Source organism: Mesoplodon densirostris, chromosome 9 (genome assembly GCF_025265405.1).
Source record: "Mesoplodon densirostris isolate mMesDen1 chromosome 9, mMesDen1 primary haplotype, whole genome shotgun sequence".
Taxonomy (NCBI): Eukaryota; Metazoa; Chordata; class Mammalia; order Artiodactyla; family Ziphiidae; genus Mesoplodon; species Mesoplodon densirostris.
Genome location: NC_082669.1, coordinates 98087322 through 98107732, shown reverse-complemented (window position 1 = coordinate 98107732; position 20411 = coordinate 98087322). Strand labels below are relative to the sequence as shown.

Sequence of the window (20411 nt, the reverse complement as noted above, 5' to 3'; positions counted from 1 at the left end):
GGATCTGAGGGGAGGGTCTACTCTGTAGTTCAGTTCCTAAAGTCTGTGGTACTGTGTTTAGGGCCAGATTAACACATTTGCAGCCTAGAGATGAACCCAAGTTCATGGACGTCTTTCTGGAGTTGTCTTCCCGAGCTCCTCCCTCTCTCTTGTCATCCTCAGTACTTTCCCATTTCCGGGCTCCATTTTTGGATCCTTCAGCCAGAAAGCTAAGGCTTTAGTTACCTCATTGCTGCTGCAGAGCTCCTGAAACCACGTTCACCTCCAGGACCAAGCAATGATGTGACTGAAAGAGAAAAAGAAGCAATGGTGGTTTGTCCCATCCTCTTGGGACCACAGCTTCTCTTATCAGAGAAGAAGATTCCCTCTCCTTATAGAATTTTTTTTTGAATTTTATCGAAATATAGTTGATTTACAATGTTGTGTTAATTTCTGCTCTACAGCAAAGTGACTCAGCTGTACATACATTCTTTTTCATATTCTTTTCCATTATGGTTTATCCCAGGATATTGAATATAGTTCCCTGTGCTGTACAGTGGGACCTTGCTTTTTATCTCCCTCTCCTTATAGTTTTAAGCACCAAAAGGCCTTTGTCATTGCTGCTGCCAGCACAGCAAAATTGCCTGAGTGCTGGGTTGCGAGAAAATGGAGGAGGTATAAAAGAGGAAGATTTCCCCAAATTTCTCTGATCATTCAGAGTCCCTTTCCTCTCCTCAAGCCAGAGTTCAAGGGCTTTCCCAGAGCTTTCTCTGTCTGCACATGTTGTCCATTTTAGGCTTTGTGCTGCCTGGAGTCCAGACCAGGGTTGATTAGAGGTCAGAGGAGGAGAGAGCTCAGCGTTAGTTGGACGGTATTTTAAATTCTGCTCTTCTTCCCTCATCTGCTGCTATCATTTATTTTTCAGAGTTCTCAAATAGCTGCTTTAGGCATTCTGTGCAGGTTTTATAGCTGCATTCACTGGGGGAGAAAGAATAGTGGGTGCTTATCCTCCTTAGCCAGAGCCAGAACTTCTCTACTGCCTTTTAAAGCAGAGAGTTTTCACATGGTCCCCTCTTTTTACCTGCTACAGTTACTCAGAGAGTGCCATAGCTAAACTCAGTAGAAGAGCTCTGCAGAGAAACCAGGGTGTTTTTGAACTGCAACCAACAAATGTTAAATGTAATAGGCTATCTTGCACAACAGTCACAATTTAAACATAAACAAGATGTTTCCCAGTGCCAAATTGTGTGGATTTGTTTGTTATCTTGGGAAAGGCAGAGTCAGACACAGACCCATGAAAAAAGTATAAATTGTTATCTTTGACAACAAGCTGAATATGATTCAGCATTCTAAACTTGCTTCCAATAAGTGAAGCCTTCTTGGTAAAGGATGAAAGCAAATTGATTTTTGTTCTATGAAGAAAGGGAGTTTTACTAAGTGAAATATTTTTTTTGAGAAATATTTTTGATATGTCTATTTTTTTTTCTTTTGGGTTGAATTTAAGAATTTTATTAGTGAGAACCTACCAAGACAGAACCAAGAATCTTTAATCTTCATGATTAAAAAAAACACATAAATTAGTGATAGGTGGTTTAATCTTTGCATGCCTCTGGCCAAGGAAGTAAACTAGAAATTTCTTTTAAGTGCTTTCTAAAAATTCGGTAATTCTGTTTTCCAACTAGTCACATCAAAGCTTTTGTTTTACCATTTTTTTTTGAATTTGTGTAATATGCTACAAAAGTTCTATTTATTTTGTTTATTCAGTTCTGGCCCTTTAATTGGAAAATAAGACTTGGTCTGCTTTTTTCAAAACCCTTTCTCTTTTCCATTCTTCTTTCAGTGAACTTCACTCTCCCACACCCTGCACTCTACCAGGGAGTAGGAAAAACATTGCCAACGTAGAAATTTACATGCATGCCTTTGTAAACTATGGGGTTTACCTCTAAAGTAGCTAAGAAGACCCGCCAGATGTGGTTTGCCTGCAAATGAATTAAGCTTGGTGGCTTTATTAGAACCTCAGGTTCAGCAGGACTCCTGGGCCAGTTGAACCTTCAGAAGAGTGCTTCATGCCTGAAGAGTGCTTCATGCCTGAAGAAGAGTGCTTCATGCCAGGAATCTGTCCAGATTCAAATTCATGGATTATTACTTTTGAGTCGTAATTTCTGGACCAATTGTGAGGGTACCAAAAGGGCCTAAGCATTCAAAAATACTGTGAATACACTTGTTGTTAATGCTTCTGTTGTTATTTTTGTGTCCCTGGATGATTATCTCTGAGTAGTAGGATTATAGACAAATTTTAGCTAAATTTTATTGGCTTTCTTTATTTTCTAGATTGATTTCAATGAGCACACATTACTTCTATAAAGGGAAAGAAAGCAAAAAAATTATAGCCATTTATAAAAATGTCTCTGCTTTAAAGCTCAGTAGAGAAGTTCTGGTTCTGGGTAAGGTGGGTAAGCACAGATTCTTCTTTCTCCCCCAGTGACTGCAGCTATAAAACCAAAAGCAAAAAATAAAGTTTATATTTTTAAAAGAACAGAGAGAATTGCTAAACTCACTGATTGAGTACATGATATTTCTTTCAATTCTAGCTCAGAGTCAGATGGCAAAGCTTAAGAGTTAGCTTCAGGCTTTCTGGGGAAAAAAAGCTGTTTGCTCTCTGATCCTCTGAGCAGAGGAAACTGCTAAGCTTTACTCATCTTTTTCCTCCTTTCTCTCACTCCCACTCCCACGTTTTATGAATTTCTGGTGATTTCACTTCCCACCGTCCACAGTTCCTTGACTTTTAATCATGTCAAATTCTCCTGTTTCCTGTCTTCCTATGCCACCCCTCTCTGCCGGTTCCATAAAACCAATATAGCAAATTGAAAATTCCCAAGAAAAGTAAGAGCTACTTGAGATTCATCTCATACCAATTTCCAAACTTGAATCCAGGCTGCCTCGGATCATTGGTTTTTTTCCCTTCCTTACGCTCTGTGAGTTTCCCACGAGAGTTCCTCACTCTGCTTGTGCTTCTATTCCCATGCAGGTACCCGGGGCGGGGGCGTTTAGTGACTTAAAGACCAGGGGGCTGCAGGAGCAGACCCAGGTCTCCAACTGCAGTGTCTTCCTCCTTATTCTGTAGGCCCCCAAACCCCATGAAGACATCCTCTGTTTTAAGTGTCTATGGGAGCCCTGCTTTTGTCCGTGTGACATTGACCATATAGTAACCTTTTTGCATTTCAGTTTTTCCAATATTAAAAAGAAATGCGGTTGATCTCTGGGATTTCTATCAGCTCTGAAGTTCTGTCATGGTAAAATTCACGGCATGATCCTAGACTCTGTGAAGATCTGCCCCTGAGGGCTCGAAGACATGGAGTAGTTGAGACTTGCCATGGGATGTGACAAGGTCATTCTTTATCCTTAGTACTGATCAGGCAGGCCAGGCCCTGTACCACCCTGGTACACTTTTGCCTTGCTCTCAGCAAGAACCCAGGCAGATTTTTTCATTTAGCCAAAGAGGTAATATGGGCCTGAGATTGAGTTGTGATCAAATTTAGCATCCTGATAACTGTATGTGGTAGCGATTGCTATCATTGCCATCCCATAGATGAGAAGACTGAGAATAAGAAATATTGGGAAACTTGCCTAAGATCATATGCTATAAAGTCATAAAGGTAACACCCAGGGCTCTTTGAAGATGGCATTTAAGGCACTGAATTCTGCAGTTGATATAACCTCTGGTCATTTTCCTGTGTGTTTATCAATATATATGTAACTTATGTGTTTTAATCAAATCATACTATGTAAACTTCTCCCCTTTTTAAGAGATGACTAACACTTTAGAATTCAATTTGAGTGTTTCAAATGCATGAATCTCTGGTAGTACAGGTTGGAAGTTTAAGTGTTATTATACGAAAAATGTCAGAATGACAAACCCCAGTTAAAAATAAATTCTAGTGTAGCTAAAGAAGGGGGAGAGTCTTTTGGGCTTGTCAGTAACGGTGTTGGGTCTGTGAAAGAGGCTCATCGGGAAGGGTCCTGCTCGCATCCTCGGGGGTTGGATGGCGCCTGTGTTCTCTTGGAGAAGGTGAGCGTGGCTCGAGCATCTGGTGCAGTTATGTAAAGGGGTATTAGGACTCCCTCAGCATTTAAAGTTATATCTCGTTGCTTTTAAAATTTAGTTTTAGAGATGCATTATTCATGTCTGTGTAGAAAACGTCCTGCGAGTCAGCACTTCTTGTATAATGAAAGGTCACTTCAAAAGAAAAAACAACAACAAAAAAGTGAAGCCGATACTCACTCAGGTGTTGGCTTGTTGCAGAGCATGGGGCACAGTGAGCTTCGGGGCGTAAAGAGGAGGGTTTGCAGGAAGTTTGGGGTGCAGTCTAGAGGGGAGGGAAATTCATGAATTTTGTTTGTTTAATCAAAGTAAATTTTAGAAAATTAAAATTTAAAAAGCCTGACCTTAGAGGTAACATTAGTCCAATAGGGTCTGATAATCCTAACAGTGATATCGAGCCAGAAGAGTTTTCCAAGTGAGGTTAAAATTTTGGAAAGTAAAAACTTAGATTCATCTCATTCCTCTATTATGTATCTTTTTATCAACAGTAATTATAGGATTAAAATGAAGCGTGTTAGTTCTCTTAGTGCATCTTTTTAATAGGCATCTGTATTACTTTGCTAGGGATGCCATAACAAAGTACCACAGACACAGTGGCTTAAACAAATAAATTTATTTCCTCACAGTCTGGAGGCTGGAAGTCTGACATGGAGGTGTTGGTAAGATTGGTTTCTTCTGAGGCATCTCTCTTTGGCTTGGACGTGGCCAGCTTCTCCCTGTGTCTTCACGTTGTCTTTTGTCCCTGTCTGTCTCCTAATCTCTTCTTCTTATAAGGACACCAGTCAGATTGGTGTCTATATGACCTCATTTTAACTTAGTTCATCTTTAAAGACCTTATCTCCAAATACGGTCACATTTCTGCAGCACTGGGGGGTTAGGACTTCAACATATGAATTTTGGGGGCATACAACCTAGCCCAAAACAGCATCATACTAGATAAATTTGAATAAATTGCAGGGTTTTTTTCTGTTACCAACTGTGTGAAGGTTGAACTTTGTGTATACACAAACTATAGAGTTGTATATACAACTATAGAGTTGTATATACACACAACTATCAATACATATATTGATAGTTTAATTCTTTAAAATCTTTTTTTATTAAACTGTCTAAGGGGCTAAAGGACATTGCTCTTTTATTTATAGTAGATTCTAAGTATTAACTCTCTGGGTACAATAAGACTGGTGACCTCTATGGACCAAAATTCATCTTCTGTAAAATAAGGTGGTTTACAGTATGAACTTTAAATTTTTGTTCAGATCTGAATTCCTAAAACATTATTATAATAAAACAACTATAAAAATACAGATGATAAATGGCAAGGAAAAGGAGTAATTTTGCTAGTCTTTGTGAATAAAAGATTTACTTACAAATGGACTCTCCACCCAGAAAAAAACTAAATACTTTTAGAAAACAGTTATTAATATCTTTAGATAAACTGATACAACTGTGATGTTAGTCATAGAATTGCTGCATTCAGAGAGAAAAAAAGAAGCATTTCAGTTTTTACTCTGGTACTGCAGTGATAACTGATACCATATTCTGCCATAGAGTATGAAGAACTATCAATAACAAAGAAATCTAGACTTTTGTTTTGAGTGTTCCAAGAGGGTATTTATTTCAGATTGCTTTTCTGAGGTGGTAATGAAATGCAATGTGCATTTCATTTATAGGAGAGTTTCAGCTGAATTATACCAATGCAATTGAGTTTCCCTTTTCTGTCATAATACCCTGAAACACTTATATGAAATGAAAAGAGAGTACATTTTAAAAGACATAAAAAGAAAATACTTGATGCTAGATTTAATTAATCCCCAGAACTCATCATCACATTTTGTGTCAGAAAATGGAACTCTGAAAAGAATGTAGCAAGTTCCAAAAGTTGTAGCTAAGATATTTGAGTAAAATGAACATGGCATTGGAAGAATTACAAATGGAACAAAAAAGACAAAGCTTTTCAGCTTTATATTACAGAGAACTATAATTATTTTCCTTAATCATTTAGACTCTGCTGCTCTCGAAGTGATTTATGTCCTCTAGTTGGGACATACATAAATCTTTTGGTCTGACGGTATTTTATTGTACAGGCGAAGTACAACAATTACATGTTTCCTTGAAGAAAGGTTCTTGGTTTATGAGTATGTTAGGATACTGCCTTTGGTAGAGACTTGATCTACTTAAATGTGATAAGTGAGAGGATAGAAACAAATGGGACTTGCAAAAGTACCCCAAATTATTTTCACATTCCGTTGTGACATTTTCAACAGAAACCTTTTTTCCTCTCTTTTCCTATTTTCCTTTTAGTATTGGTAGCACTAAAATATTAACCAATTAATATTTCAGCTGGTTATTTTGTGTTTCTTCATCGTCATCCAAGTAATTTGTCTACCACTAAAAGTTTATCCTAAGGAACTTTTTTTCTCAAGTTTACTGTCAAATCTTACAAAAGTTATTTTTGTTGATGAGTAATTGTGGTAGTAAGAGAATTGTTCTATGATTTTTACAAGTTCTGTTCTAGCAATGTGTCTTTAGTCTGTCTATTCTTATGCTATCAAGAAGGATGGTTCCAAAAATAAAATTCCTTAGTCATTGGATCAGAAATTAGAGAAAGGTGGTGAAAAGTTTCCCCCTAATTGGCTGAATTTGCTGAGTTGGAAAGAAGAGTCGGGTTTAGAGGATTCTCTGATTCTTTTTTCTTGGATTTCTGACAAGGACACATGGGGTAATGGGGGCACATCTGTGCTACAAGTGAGAGACTTAGCTTTCCACCAACTGTAGGTTGAAGGATAGGAGAGTTAATGATACCGTATCTCTCTCCAGAGCTAAATGCAGCACCACTGAGTATTCCAAACCTTGGAGAGCCATTGTCAACCTGGGAGGAATCTGAGTCAAAACATAGCGCACGGCTTCCCTGGTGGTGCAGTGGTTGAGAGTCCACCTGCCGATGCAGGGGACACGGGTTCGTGCCCCGGTCCAGGAGGATCCCACATGCCACGAAGCGGCTGGGCCCGTGAGCCATGGCTGCTGAGCCTTCGTGTCCAGAGCCTGTGCTCTGCAACGGGAGAGGCCACAACAGTGAGAGACCTGAGTACTGCAAAAAAAAAAAAAAAAAAAAAAAACATAGCACAGTGAAATACTACCTATTAAGAAAAAACAACTTTGCAAATATTATTTCTCTGATATCCAGTTTTTAGGAAAATATATGAGTCTTTTTATAACAGTCTTTCTATCAGCCTGTAGAAGGCTGAAACCATTTATGGAAATGTTTCTTATGTGATGCCATTTATTGTCAGGCCAATACTTAGTTTTTATTTTCTTGATATGGAACAAAACATGGAATCCTCTCCTTACTGAGCCTGTTTCCTAGGGATGCAGAGCTCCTTCCACACAGTTTGCATGATAACTTTTCAATAAGAACACATCTTGTAATTCATGCATCCAATCCTTTCTCAAGCTGATTGGAGTTACAGCATTTCTCCACCTCAAAAGACAGTTATATTTATTTTCACTGCATTACTGCTTTATGCATTTTTGGCCACTGCTTTGTTTGGTTATTTTTACTTATAAACAATCCTAAATTCTTGATTTTTTCTGTAGGTTTATAGGTGAAGTAAATGTTAAATACTAAAACTTGTATGTATGCTAGGGTTTTTTTTCTTTTTGTAAAAATGCTGTTTTAATGTTATATAGACACCCACGCAAATACCTCCACTTGATTCATGAAAGTGCTTGGTTACTAGAGGATGAGCAAATAAGTTAGGTTTTAAGCCTACTTCCAGTGTCTTTCAGGATGTATGTGAAAGGCCAGAAGTTTTTTCTTCTGTGAAATAATACTTTTGCAGCTACTCAAGTCCTATCACTTGCTCCATGCTCTTTTCCCCCAAAGAAAAGTCAGTTTCTTTATCAGTTGCAAATAAGAGCAGGATATTACAACATTTAACGACTGCAAAACCCAAGGGAAGATTTTTACAATTTAAGTAGCAAATACATAAAAGGTTTTCCCTTTGTTTGATATATCGAAATTGAAACTTGAAGTAAAAAATATTTTCCTTTCTGAGCACATGAGATCTGAAACCATTTAGATGGCTCGGGAGTAATATTATCCTATTATGTCTCATTGGTTCAAGCCCAGTGATTCCTTCTCATTGGAGATAGTGATTAATGGTCCTCTACATTCAGAACAGCAAAATAATTCTCTATGCTATTGCAGGCTACAGTACTCAGAGTAGCTCATATTAGCATTTTATGATAGAATCTTTAGTCATTTTTAATACAGGAAACCTCCATTACATGGAATTACTTCATAAAGTGGAAATGCTTTTTGGCTGGGTGTGATGAAAGACAGGGCTTGAGTTCTTTACTTTTCCCATTCCAGCTGTTCTTCATCTCAGCAATTTGACTTTGTAGAATTCTGCTAAAAAAAAAATGCATATTCTCTCTTCCTCTGATTTCCATCCCTCTTTATTTCCTGTGGTATTTGTTTTCCTTGCCTTTCATCATGATATTTTTATACTCTTTATGTACTCCAAATTTTGTACTTTTAAACATAAAATATTATAAAAAAAGTATAAGTGGGAACTTAAGGTGTAAAACTCCTATTCTAAGGCTTCTTTTTTTCCTGAAAGGTTGTCATCCCTAGTTACCAATTCAGCAAATATCAGGGAAGGAGATTCCACTTTCATAAGACTTAAATCTGTAGATGGTATCTAATCACAGGTAGAAATTCTCCACTCACATTAACCAGAGGCAAGCCAGAGAATCAACTCCATACGTGAGGAGAGCGCAGCAATGATAAGATACGTGAGCATTGAGATTATTCCGTTTGTTGGCTTTAGTAATGGGAACTGATTTTTCCTTTGATCCAAATTCTGTTGAGTGGTTCTCATTCTGGACAATGATGAACGATATGTATAACACATGATTCGGTGAAACGAATCATGTAGTCAGTTATCGTGAAAAATCATTTTTCTCATTGCAGAAGTAGCAAGTCTAGATGGGGAGCAGTAACTTAAAGATGTTGAAAGCCTCATATTTAATACACATTGTGGGAGATGTAAAGATAGGTGTATATAGATAGCTGGGCATTCACTTCTTTTTTAATTGAGATTTACAATATTATATTCATTCAGGTATACAACGTAGTGATTCAGAATTTTTCTAGATTATACTCCATTTGTAGTTATTATAAATTATTGGCTATATTCCCTGTGCTGTACAACATATCCTTTTAGCTTATTGATTTTGTACAGAGTATAAGGGAAGGTATCAAAATCATCATGTCATGATCACGTTTACATTTCACACCAACTGCTGCATCTGCAGTGTGATGAGGGTGTTAATGGGTGCCAGGGGCACAGTTAGTTAGGTGCAAGATGATAGTAGTTTGGTCTTGGTCCATGACGGTTTTAGTGGAGGGGGTAGAGAAGCATCCATATTTGGAAGATATCTAGAGGAGGAGAAAGAAGGAGCAGGCAGAAATTTAGTTCGGAAACCAGGAGAGTTTTTTGGATTGAAATCCAAGAGAAAAGAGCTTCAAGGAGCAGAGAGTTAACCACGTGTGAAATGCTGCTGAAGGGAGCATTAGGGTGAAAACTAGGAAGGAAATTTAAAATGCATGAATAAAGGGAAAGGAGAAAGTGAAGAGACTGTGAAATCTTATGGAGAGGAGAGTTTGAGTTTCCATGACTTAAAAAATAAACCTGTGTCTCTGGTACCCGGAAGTTGCAACATTAAGTGTATGTGGGGCAGGTTCCACATAAAAGTCTCAGAGTTGGATGACCGAGTCCTTAGCAGCTGTGGCAGTCACTGCCACAAAAGCCAATGGGTGGTAAGGAGGATCTGAAATATGGGTGAAGGCTATTGGCCTTTTTCTTTTCCCTTATAGCAGAAATGATGAAACTGCTGTACTGGTCCAGCCGCTTTGTGATGCCACCAAGTAAAGCCACTACTAGTTCATCCTCTTTGCTTCTCCTTTAAATGCCAGGAACCTAATAATGCTAATTTCACTCTATCATGTATTCATTTATTACAATTTCAGAAGCACAGAAATGTATTCCACTTTCGATGGAAGCATGAAAATCTGCATTTCAATGTGTATTTGAAGATCTCAAGAAACTTTAAAGATGAAGTTTTGTTTCAACCAATGGCATAAAAGTTTTTTGATGTTTGCTACTTGTAACCTATTTTTAATTTATTAGCCATGAAGGCAGCAAACATTTATTTGATATATGTCTAGCTTTAGTGCTTAAAGTTTACATAGCTTTGCCATTAGTGCCTGTGGCTGATTACCTCAGTGACTTAAAACCCAACTCCGACCCAAATAGTAGAATAAAAGTCAATAAACAGAAACCACGGAGAGAGAGCCATTTAGAGTCTTTAGGAAAAATTTACAAATGCTTAGAGCGATCTAAACAAGGAATAGGGCACTTCCATCCTGTACCTCACAAGTAGACAAGAATCAGGCAGAGGCTGAGCAGCCATTTGCAGATGGAATAGGGGAATATGGCGTCAGATGGAATAGCAAATATTGAATTAGGTGACATCTGAGATCTCTCCCAACCCTATAATGCTTTAATTCCATTATCTTGTTGGAGATCTGGCATGCTAGCTCTCTCAAATAATTTGTAAGCTGTGGCATATTCTATTAGCCACCTCACAAATGGATGTCTTAAGGAGCCAAGAACTTAGTGAATGTCTATCAAAAAAGAATTAACAACCTTTAAAGGTACTTTCTCAGAAACATATGTCGGACAGTAGGAGGTCGTGATTGACCGCCGCTGATGTGATTTGGGTTTATCCTTGGTTCCAAATTCAAAATCCCTTTTACAATTTATTTCACAGTCCTGACTTATTGTTCTCCAGGCAGGAGACAACTGTATTATTAGAGTTCTCTCTGAACTCAGTAGGTGTCAAAAGTCCATTTTAATCTCTGTTCAGAAGCCTTGATTCAATTTGGTTTTACTGCTCAATGTAAAGGGGCCTACTTGGATGTGTTCTTGGATAAGTTATTACCAGTCATAGTTTGGAAATGTCCCAGGGTAAGTACGCAATTTCTAGGAAGTTGCTAAAGGGAAGGCCATTAAGTATAGTTATATTTTAATAAGGCCCAGCTTGATAGCTGATGAAAGGATTGGTAGTAAAAGTTTCTGGTTTACCACTATTTAATTAAAGAACAAGCAGTCCTGAAATGGTTTATGTGCCTTTCGGGCAGGGACATCCTCTTTTTTTTTGTAAGTTCTTCCCTCTTTATTTGTGCATATCCCACTAGAGATAAGATGCAAGGGGGTGAGAGAGCATAATCCAGCATGGATTTACCTCCAGATCTAGAGAGCCAGATGGACAAAGGACAGAAGTGCACAGCAGGGGTTGCCTGGGGCTCCCAAAGAGAAAAGCCTCTAGTGAGCATCTCATGGATGGTCTGATGCCACACTGTGCTCAAGCCTCAGGGCCACTGAGAGTCCCAGAAGGATTTGACTTTTTTGCATTTCACTCATTTATTTGTTATTGTAAACAACACAGACCAGACTCTATTTTAGGTGCTGGAGCTGCAAGGAGGATGAGGAAATAGTCTTTCATCCCAAGAATTCACACTAGAAATTAATATTTTAATCAAAACTCCATTCACAAAACAAGAGCCAATTCAAATGAATTCTATTAAAGATTGGTTAGAAACATCCTTTATTATATCTAGGTTATGACTGAATAGAATCTCACATTTACATTTCTTGAAAGAAATTAAATCTACAACTATTACTACTTCTTCTTCCCCTCTCCCCTCCTCCCCCTCCTTCTTCTTCTCCTCTCTCCTCCCTCCTCCTTCCTCCCTCCTCCTTCCTCCCTCCTCCCTCCCTCCTCCCCCTTCCTTCTCCCTCCTCCCCCTTCCTTCTCCCTCCTCCCCCTCCCTCCTCCCCCTTCCTTCTCCCTCCTCCCCCTCCCTCCTCCCTCCTCCCCTCCCTTCTCCATCCCCTCCTCCTCCCCCTCCCTCCTCCCCTCCCACTCCCCTCCCTCCTCCCTCCTCCCTCCTCCCCTTCTCCTTCCCCTCTTCCTCCTCCTCCTCATTATTATTATTATTATATCAGGCCTCAAGAGACTTGTGATGCTTTTCCACCTTGCAAAGGAAAACTCTATATATGAGTAACAAAGGCCCAGTTAAATTACAGTTTGACATAAAAACTGATGAGTCTACATAGCGGTTTAGGGGTGAGTCTTACACGGAACCATTTAAGAAATGTTAAAACAGGACTTTTGCAAGGTACAAAATGTAGAATAATTATACAGCTTTAAGGATGTCCTCTGTAATGTGAATTAGGATTTATATCCTTAATATCTTTAAGTAGAATATCTTGCAAACATTCACAGTCCCCACTTGCATTCTCATTCAACGGACGATAGACGGCTACGTAACTCTGCACCTTGTCACCCAACCCATGTCAGCAGACTCAAATCCTGCTAAGGTTTGAGATCCACTAACTCCTATTTAGAGCTATGACTGTGGCTTCTGCTGTGATATTACTATTCAGAACTGAGTTTTTTTAAAAGGCCTGTGGAAATTGAAGAAGCATCAGGATGCTAATAATAGTAACAAAATAACAATACGTTATACTTGAAAACTTACTATTCACAGGAGTGTGCTAACTGCCTTACATGCATCTTCTCATTCAGTTCTCACTATATTCCTATTAGTCCCGTTTTCAGATCGGAAAATGGTTTAGAGAAGGTAACTTTAGAGCTCTGAATGTCAAATGTGTGTTAATTGATAGAGTTCAGATTGGAACTAAGATTTTCCTGATTCTGCGTCCTGCTTTATGGGCTGTGCTATATTGTCTTAACATTAAGTGGTGTTACTGCCAGGTGATTTGTGTTTCCAGTGAGAAGAAGGGACTACGTGATGTCAATTGTCTGCAAGTGGGAACAAAAGCACCCAACTCATCCCTTCCACCCATGAGGGGTGTCTGTACATAGGAGACTGGGATGAGAGGAGTCTTTTAGCAGTCTGTGAGAGACAATGTGTAGTAAAGAAATTGACTGAAAGAATGAAGAAAGTTGGAGGCATAAGGAAAGAATTTGACACTAATGGATTGAAAGTCTTTGAAGAGTCAAATAAAAAAATCTATCGGCAGGAACTAAAGGGTAGCAGAGAATGATGAAAATTAGATCTAAGTTGTGTTCAGGGAGTTGTCTTGATGGCTCTGCACCTACCCCCCACCCCCTCCAGCATCTCAAGGTAACAGGTGTGCATAGGTGGAGAGAGAAGGTACAGTCTGGAGATTTTGAGGCCCCTGTTAGTGACTTGAGCGAGAGGTGCTTTTATTATGGTTCTTGAGAAAGTCATGATGTTATGAGTGAAGTTCAGAGCCATCAACTTCCACTCTACACAAGGAATGTATTCTTGATGTTTCAGAGGAAATTCATGAGAAGGCGACAGGTTGGGGCCATTGTCCTGATTTTAAAGGACGTTCACTGATTGCTGAGTCCTTTTTAGGGACCTTGAGGGGTTCCATGGAAGTCAGGTTTAGAACCCCTGATACAGAGCTTAAATTAGTATAGAGTAGCTTGGGGTAGAAGTTGGCACAAAGGCAAATCCATTTTTACCAGGTTGTTAGTCTCTTCTGTGCGCTGCTAACTTTCTTGGCAAAATTTAATTTTAGAAGACTAATGGCAGTGCTGTTCCCCAGAGTCCAAGGAATAGCTTTGTCATCCTTCACCTCCGGTCAGCCATTAATGGGACACTAATATATTTTGCCATCAAGGGACACAATCGAATTACTTGGCTTTCATTTCATCTCTGTGCACTTTTCTCCCCCATGTTCTAGTTGTCTGTTTTCATGTTATCGCTTGGCCTGTAAGATACCAAGTGAGAGAAGATCCAGGAGAATCATGACACCAGCCAGGCTAGACGGTTTGCCCCCAGAGGAAGCCCAGCAGCTTGTTAGAAGTATCTAGGGAGTTCCTGCATATGCCCTAATCTCCTTCCAATACCTGGTAGCAGCAGATGCTAGTGTTTATTAGGCAGAAACTTACCTGAAAGAACAAGCTTCAGAATAATAATTATACTGATAATACCTAATATCGAGCACTTACAATGTGCCAGATATTCTTCTAAGCACATGACCTGTGTTGACTCACTTAATTCTCCTAACATCCCCGCGAGGTGAATACTGTTATTATCCCCACCTTTCCTATGGGGAAGCTGAAGCACAGTTTCCTGATTAACCAATAACTGGAAGAACTTTATTTCCAATCCAGTCCATCTGACCTAGAGTCTGAGCTCTTAACCACTTTGCTGAGCTGCCTCCTGTACCTACGCTTTATACCAGGGTCCAGAGTAATTCAAAGGGATTATCCATCAGGGAGCCTCTGGGTGAATGTCCGCAACCTTCCTGATTGGCCTGATCTGGGGCACCATTTGATAGCAGGCCAAATACCAGGTACCCTAGTCAGAAGGCTGGTTTCAAGCAAGCTGCCACTGGTGGGAAAGTGGGATGTGTTGTAGGTTGTTGGGAGAAGACGGGAGATGAGAGCAGAAGAGTGAATGTGTAGGAAGTGGAAGGAACAGAGTGTCAGCTGGTTAGTGAGAGTCTCCACTCTTTTCCATTCTGGAGGTGAAGTGAGATAATATATGAATTCATTTGGGGTCTGGAAAGTTCTGTAAGATTGGTGGGAGGCTGTGGTTCAGGGGGCAGTAGTGTGTGGTGGGAATCAGTGGGTTCAGATGAGAACCTGGAAGGCAGAAGTGTGTGGACAGAGAGCAGACACTTGTTGGATTTTGAGAAAGGTGGTTCACGCTGGTTAGCCCACGAGGAGCCCCCTGGAGGAGGGGTGCGGGGACCGGTCTGCAGTCACTCTCTGAATCCCATTTCAAACTTGGCAGCTGCTGCCATAGCCAGCTCTGGACTCCAGCTCACTGGAGAGGACCAGAGCTCACTGCCACTAGATCTGCTGTTACCTCAAAAAATGTTTTGGCGGAGCTCTTTCAGCCTCTGCCCTCTCTCTTCTCCTGTTACAGAGTATGATGGGCCACCGCGTTCTATGTTTCCAGCTTCCCTCTTATCTGCTACGCTTGCAGGAGAGTATTTGCTAATTAAAATCTTTGCAGTTCACTGGAGTGAACTTGACATTAAAAAGATGAGGCACCTCTTGGGAGTTCCCTGGCGGTCCAGTGGTTAGGACTCCGCGCTTCCACTGCAGGGGACACAGGTTTGATCCCTGGTCGGGGAAATAAGATTCCCACATGCCGTGTGGTGCAGCCAAAAAAAAGATCAGGCCCCTCTTAATTTCAAAATCAGCATTTGGTGTGAATGGTGTGTGGTTACTCTGTTAACAATTCTTTCCTATCTACTTACATCTAACACCTAACACTGATATAATCCTTACTTTTACTCTTGCCCTGAGTTACCATTTATTTACTTATTGATGTACCTTTCAAATAATTACATTATTTTTCTAAAAATGATGATACTCAGTGTAAAATAATCCCCAAATCCCACCATGTGTACATGTAACCATCTCAAACAGCTTACTGAACATCTTCTTCAGACACTTCTCTATAAACTCCTAAATTCCACAATTCACATGAAGGAGATTATGCCATATGTAATTTTCGATGACTTTGTTTTTCACTTAACAACATATTGTACTCAGACTTTCTTCTAAAGGTAGACACTCATTTGTAATATTTGCCCTGCGTTCTTCTGTTTGTACCAGCAGTTTACTTAACCAGCCCCCTGTCGATTGTTCATTGACCAAAGAGTCTGAGCATCACGTAGGGATCGTCCGACTCTGCTAATCCAGGCTCTATGGCTTTGCTGTCAATCTGTGGGATTCTTGGCATCGTATAATAGAAGGAGCATAAAAGGGATGAATGAAGAGTCCAAGACTCTGCTCCCAGCTCTGTCACTTAGTAGCTCTGTGACCTTAAAATCACTTTACCTTTCTGAACCTCAGGTTCCCTACCTGTAAATGGCGGTGTGGGTATGTGTGATATTAAAGGTCTGTTCTGCTCATTCACAAATGTGCTTTAAACCACATCTCCCATCCCAACTTACTCATGTCAGTTTTATTCACCAGTGCCTGTTAAGTTGGAGTACGTATGGAAGGAGTTGTTATACTTTGCCCTAAAATGAGTTTTTAGACAAGAGAATGAAATTAAAATGATTTCTCCCTCTTCCAGAGCTGCAGTGAAATTGGGTGTGTGAGTGCATGTGTGCTGGAGGTTGGGGTAGAGGTATCCTGACAATATTTTTAAAGTATCACTCTGTCCTTCCATCCATCCTTTTCCTCTTTCTTCTCTCTCCCGCCCCTTCCTCCTCTTTCGTCTTTCCTTCCTTTTTTCTTTTTCTCTTTCTCTCTTTCCCTCTCTCTTTTCCTTCCTTCCTTCCTTCCTTCCCTTCCTTTCCTTCCTTTCTTTCTTTTCCTGAAGTGAATTGAGGACTAATGCTATTCTTTCTGCTTCAGTCAATGGGGACTTTTACCCCATAATATAAGACAGGAGAAGCAATAAAGACAAATGGGGATTGTGTTATATTAATATATTGAATAAATATACTGTTCCATAGTGGTGATGATGAAGATCAAATTATTTCACTCGACTAATGCCCATGATTAAACTATTTTGAAAATATTAGTTAAAAACATCCAAGGAATCCAGGTAAAATACATTCTGAGGGTGAATAGGATGCTTCAGAAAGTTTGGTACGACCCCTTTTAATTGTTCACTATCTATCCTGAACCAGTTTGAATTCCTTTAAAATGAATTCAATACTTCATTCTCTTCCCAAAGAATGCATGTTGTACGTGTTTTAACACTTTTCCTCCATTTTGGGGTCCTCAGTGGCACCATCACAGGCAGCATTTATTGTAATTTGCTTTGACTGAGAAGTGCCCCCAGGGAGTTCGAGGTGTGTGGAGCCATTTCATTCTCAGCCCTGTACTTTCTGGATTCTTGGTTTGATTTTTATGTTTTCCTGTCTCGTCTGAGAGCCAAGCTGTTGTGGGCATATTTGCTAAAGCAGTTCTTTCCAGCTCTACACCACTTCTCAGCACTTCAGATTAGCTGCATCTAATTTATTGTGGAACTGAACACAGAATCTTATTGGAGTTTTTAATAAGTTAGTAAAAAAAAAAAAATGAGTGGGCTCCAGAAGCTTTTTCTGCTTATTCCCATGCTCTTACCTCCATTCCAGAAACTTGAGGGCTCCAGAGAAGTGTTCTCCAGATAACTGTTCTCCAGATAACTGCTGTATTCTGATCAAGATCCCATGATTCTGGTTTGAATGTGAACTCTTTCTTCTTCATAAGAGATGATATTGCCTTTAGTCCGTCCGGGTGCATATAACTCCCAATTCCATTCTCTCCTTGATATCTGACCATTCGGTTCTTGTTTTACAGTCCCCAGTCTGTCCCAGACCGTCTGAGGATCCGGGTGAACAAAATCAGTTTACAAGACTATGAAGGATTCCACTATGACAAAGAGAAACTCCGGGAAGCTTGTAAGTTGGAAGTGCATAATGGATACCATGGGATCAGCCTGTTTTCAGCTTCTTGGTCCTCCTTGGTTTGATGGATAGATTCACCTTGTGTCTGAAAGTCATGATTAAAGAAATGAAGGGAAGTGTAGTAACATGTGAACCCCAAGTGATGCTATATGGGCTGAAGAAGATGGAACTAGAAAAGGAAATCAGAATAAAATAGTTCTGCTCTTGAGGCCATGTTAGGATCTCCTGGTTTATTAACCATTTTAGTCTCAGGTTTACCTAAAATGAGAAAAGCAGAATGATGGTGATACAACATGGTATAGTAACATCTAGAAAATTCTTGAGACAGCTCACGTCTCTTCCTGGAGGCTGCATTACCAAATACTGTCCTCATTCTTCAGGCCAGTGTGACAGAGTTATCTGGGAAGACACGTCCTTCACTTCTAGCTGTTGTGTGATTGTATGACGTCAAAGAAAGGCCCACAGCCTAGTAAATGTCATGGTAAAATGAGTCATTGATGAGGTGCCAGTGCTTCTGAAACCTTAAGTTGAGTCAACATACAAATTCCTTTTCAATGTTCGTATTTTCCACATGCGTCTTTAAATATATATAACTGTTAGATCACCTTGCTCAATATTCCATATTTATTGGGCATTTTTTACATTCTAGTCACTATTTTAGATCTTTGTCTGTACCATAAAAATATATGAGGTAACTGGGGAACGTCGGCCAGAAGCAGTTAAGACTACAGGTGTGTTGGATATTAGGGTTCTGGGTTCCTTCTTAATTGTGGGGGCCAGTAGTCAAGTGCAGTAAAGGCAGAGAAGACGAGGGCCAGTGTCCAAGGGCACAGGCAGGGATGCCAACAGAGAGAAGGGAGTGTTGTATAGAACCAGAGATTTATGAACTAAAACCCAAACTGGCCCCAAGTGTGGACCTGCCTGAAGGTGTAGGAGATGCAATAGTTAACACTGGCAGGAGGGGAGTAGGGGGCACGTTTCTGAGCTTTGATTCCTGAACCTGTGATCTGTAGTGGGGTGTACTGGATGGAAGTCCCAAAATCCAGGGACAGTCTCAGGGTGGGGCAGGGACTTTCAGACCTGGAGGTGACAGTGAGCAAGGATCCGCTTCCCCCGTTACTCAGGCACTAAACCTACCAGGGCATCCTGTATGGGATTTCTCTCTCCATGCTTTCACTGCTTCAGCTTCCTCAACCCTCTTCATCCTTTTCTGTAAACGTCAATATCCTTCAGCTTCTCCCCAGCCTTCTCGCTCCATGCTTCACTCCTCTTCCCTTTGGTAGCAATGCTTTGAGGTGGAGGAGGAACAATTCCCTGAGCTTCTGCATTTCCCCCTTCTGCCAATGGCAGATTATATTTTCTAATGTAAATGAGGTCATGTGGGCCAGACTAGCACAAACTCTAATTTAACCCATAAGGTGGTGGACCTATATGTTTGCAATGGGAGATGTAGCTACAGGGTAAATTAAACTGACTTTTAGAGGCTACTAATGATAAAGAATGGTGTTTTATGTTCTTTTTCTTACAAACTTCTAAACAAATAGCTTACCAGTTTGAAAAATTAAAAAAGAGACCGGATCTCAAGCCAGTAATATTTTGCAGCTTACCGTCAACTCTGAGGAGAGTCAGTTAGGAGTGGGGAAGCTTTTGAAATTTTTGGCTGAAATGAGATTTGAAGCTTATCTGTGGATTTCAATGACCTCTTCTATCTTTTCTGGGGCATTATCTGTCTGCTATTGCCAGAGGTAATTGTGAGTTGAGTTTTTACAAGATGACATTTCCTGGCAAGTACTCTGCTTATCATCTCTTATGTGATCAAACATCTATGTGAGGAAACTTCTTATATCAAATTGGGGGAGGTGACTTGATATAAATATAAGTCCAATAAATTCAGCCATGTCTTTTGGGACCCAGAAGAACAAAGAAACTCTCAAAGAGGGAATCAAAGCATTATCTCATTCTAAAGATTTGAGGAAAGCAACATATGAATTAGGAGGAAAAGCAGCCAACTCAGTCATTCTACATTTAATATATGGAGATGATGCTTCTCAACTGTGGCTGCTCAGGAAAGCGTGTCCTTGGGGGTTTATGGACTTACTCATACTCACCCTTTCTTCCCCGGCTCCAACTTGCAAGTGACTACAGATTCATGGGAAGGCCGACAGCTCAAACTGAGTATAAAGGCAAAAACCAGTTCAAATCCAAATGTGCAGTGCATGCCAAAATAGGTTATTTCTGAAGCATTAATGAAATGAAATAGAGAGAACACATCTAGATAAAAGGGACTCTAGGAATGTGCTCTGACCTGCATCCTGGAAGAACAAAGCGGGTGAATCCTCTTCGGTCATTCATTTATTGTCAACATCCGAGTCCAAACTAGAGCAGTCCTGCATTACTGGGTTCAAAAAATTAGTTGCCTTTCTTGATGATACACCAAGTGACTCATCTAGGCAGCATGTGGCTGTTTTCCTTCACCATTTAATAGAATCTTGCTCATGTGTCTGGATCATTATTCATATTAGATTACAAGCTCCAATGTTTGTTGTCCTACAAAGTCCTGCTTCTGTCTGTAAGGCAGGACTCCGTGGTAATTACAGGAGGGCAGCCCTTTTCATCGCCATGCTTATTTAGGCAGAGAGAGAGATGGCTATAGTCTTTTAAATACTTCCGGTCTCCCTTCCATTTAGCCCCAACTCACCTGGCGGCATTTCCTCTAAAATAATAGCACAGAGAGGGTTAGTCTTTGCCAGTCTCTCCTTCTGCTCTTATTGGTAAATTTCAGACTTGCTTAAAACAGTTATAGTTTTTTCACTGGATTTATGAATTATTAATCCTCA

General features: G+C 40.0%; 1 protein-coding gene across 2 annotated transcripts in view; it reads left to right on the top strand.

Annotated features, from left to right (window-relative positions):
- DGKI (diacylglycerol kinase iota) overlaps positions 1–20411 on the top strand; it is a 466299-nt gene that overhangs the window by 320622 nt on the left and 125266 nt on the right. For both annotated transcript variants that reach the window (XM_060107765.1, XM_060107764.1), the window contains one exon: positions 17468–17568. In XM_060107765.1, the coding sequence (XP_059963748.1) occupies positions 17468–17568 (101 nt within the window). The remainder of the gene's footprint in view (positions 1–17467; positions 17569–20411) is intronic.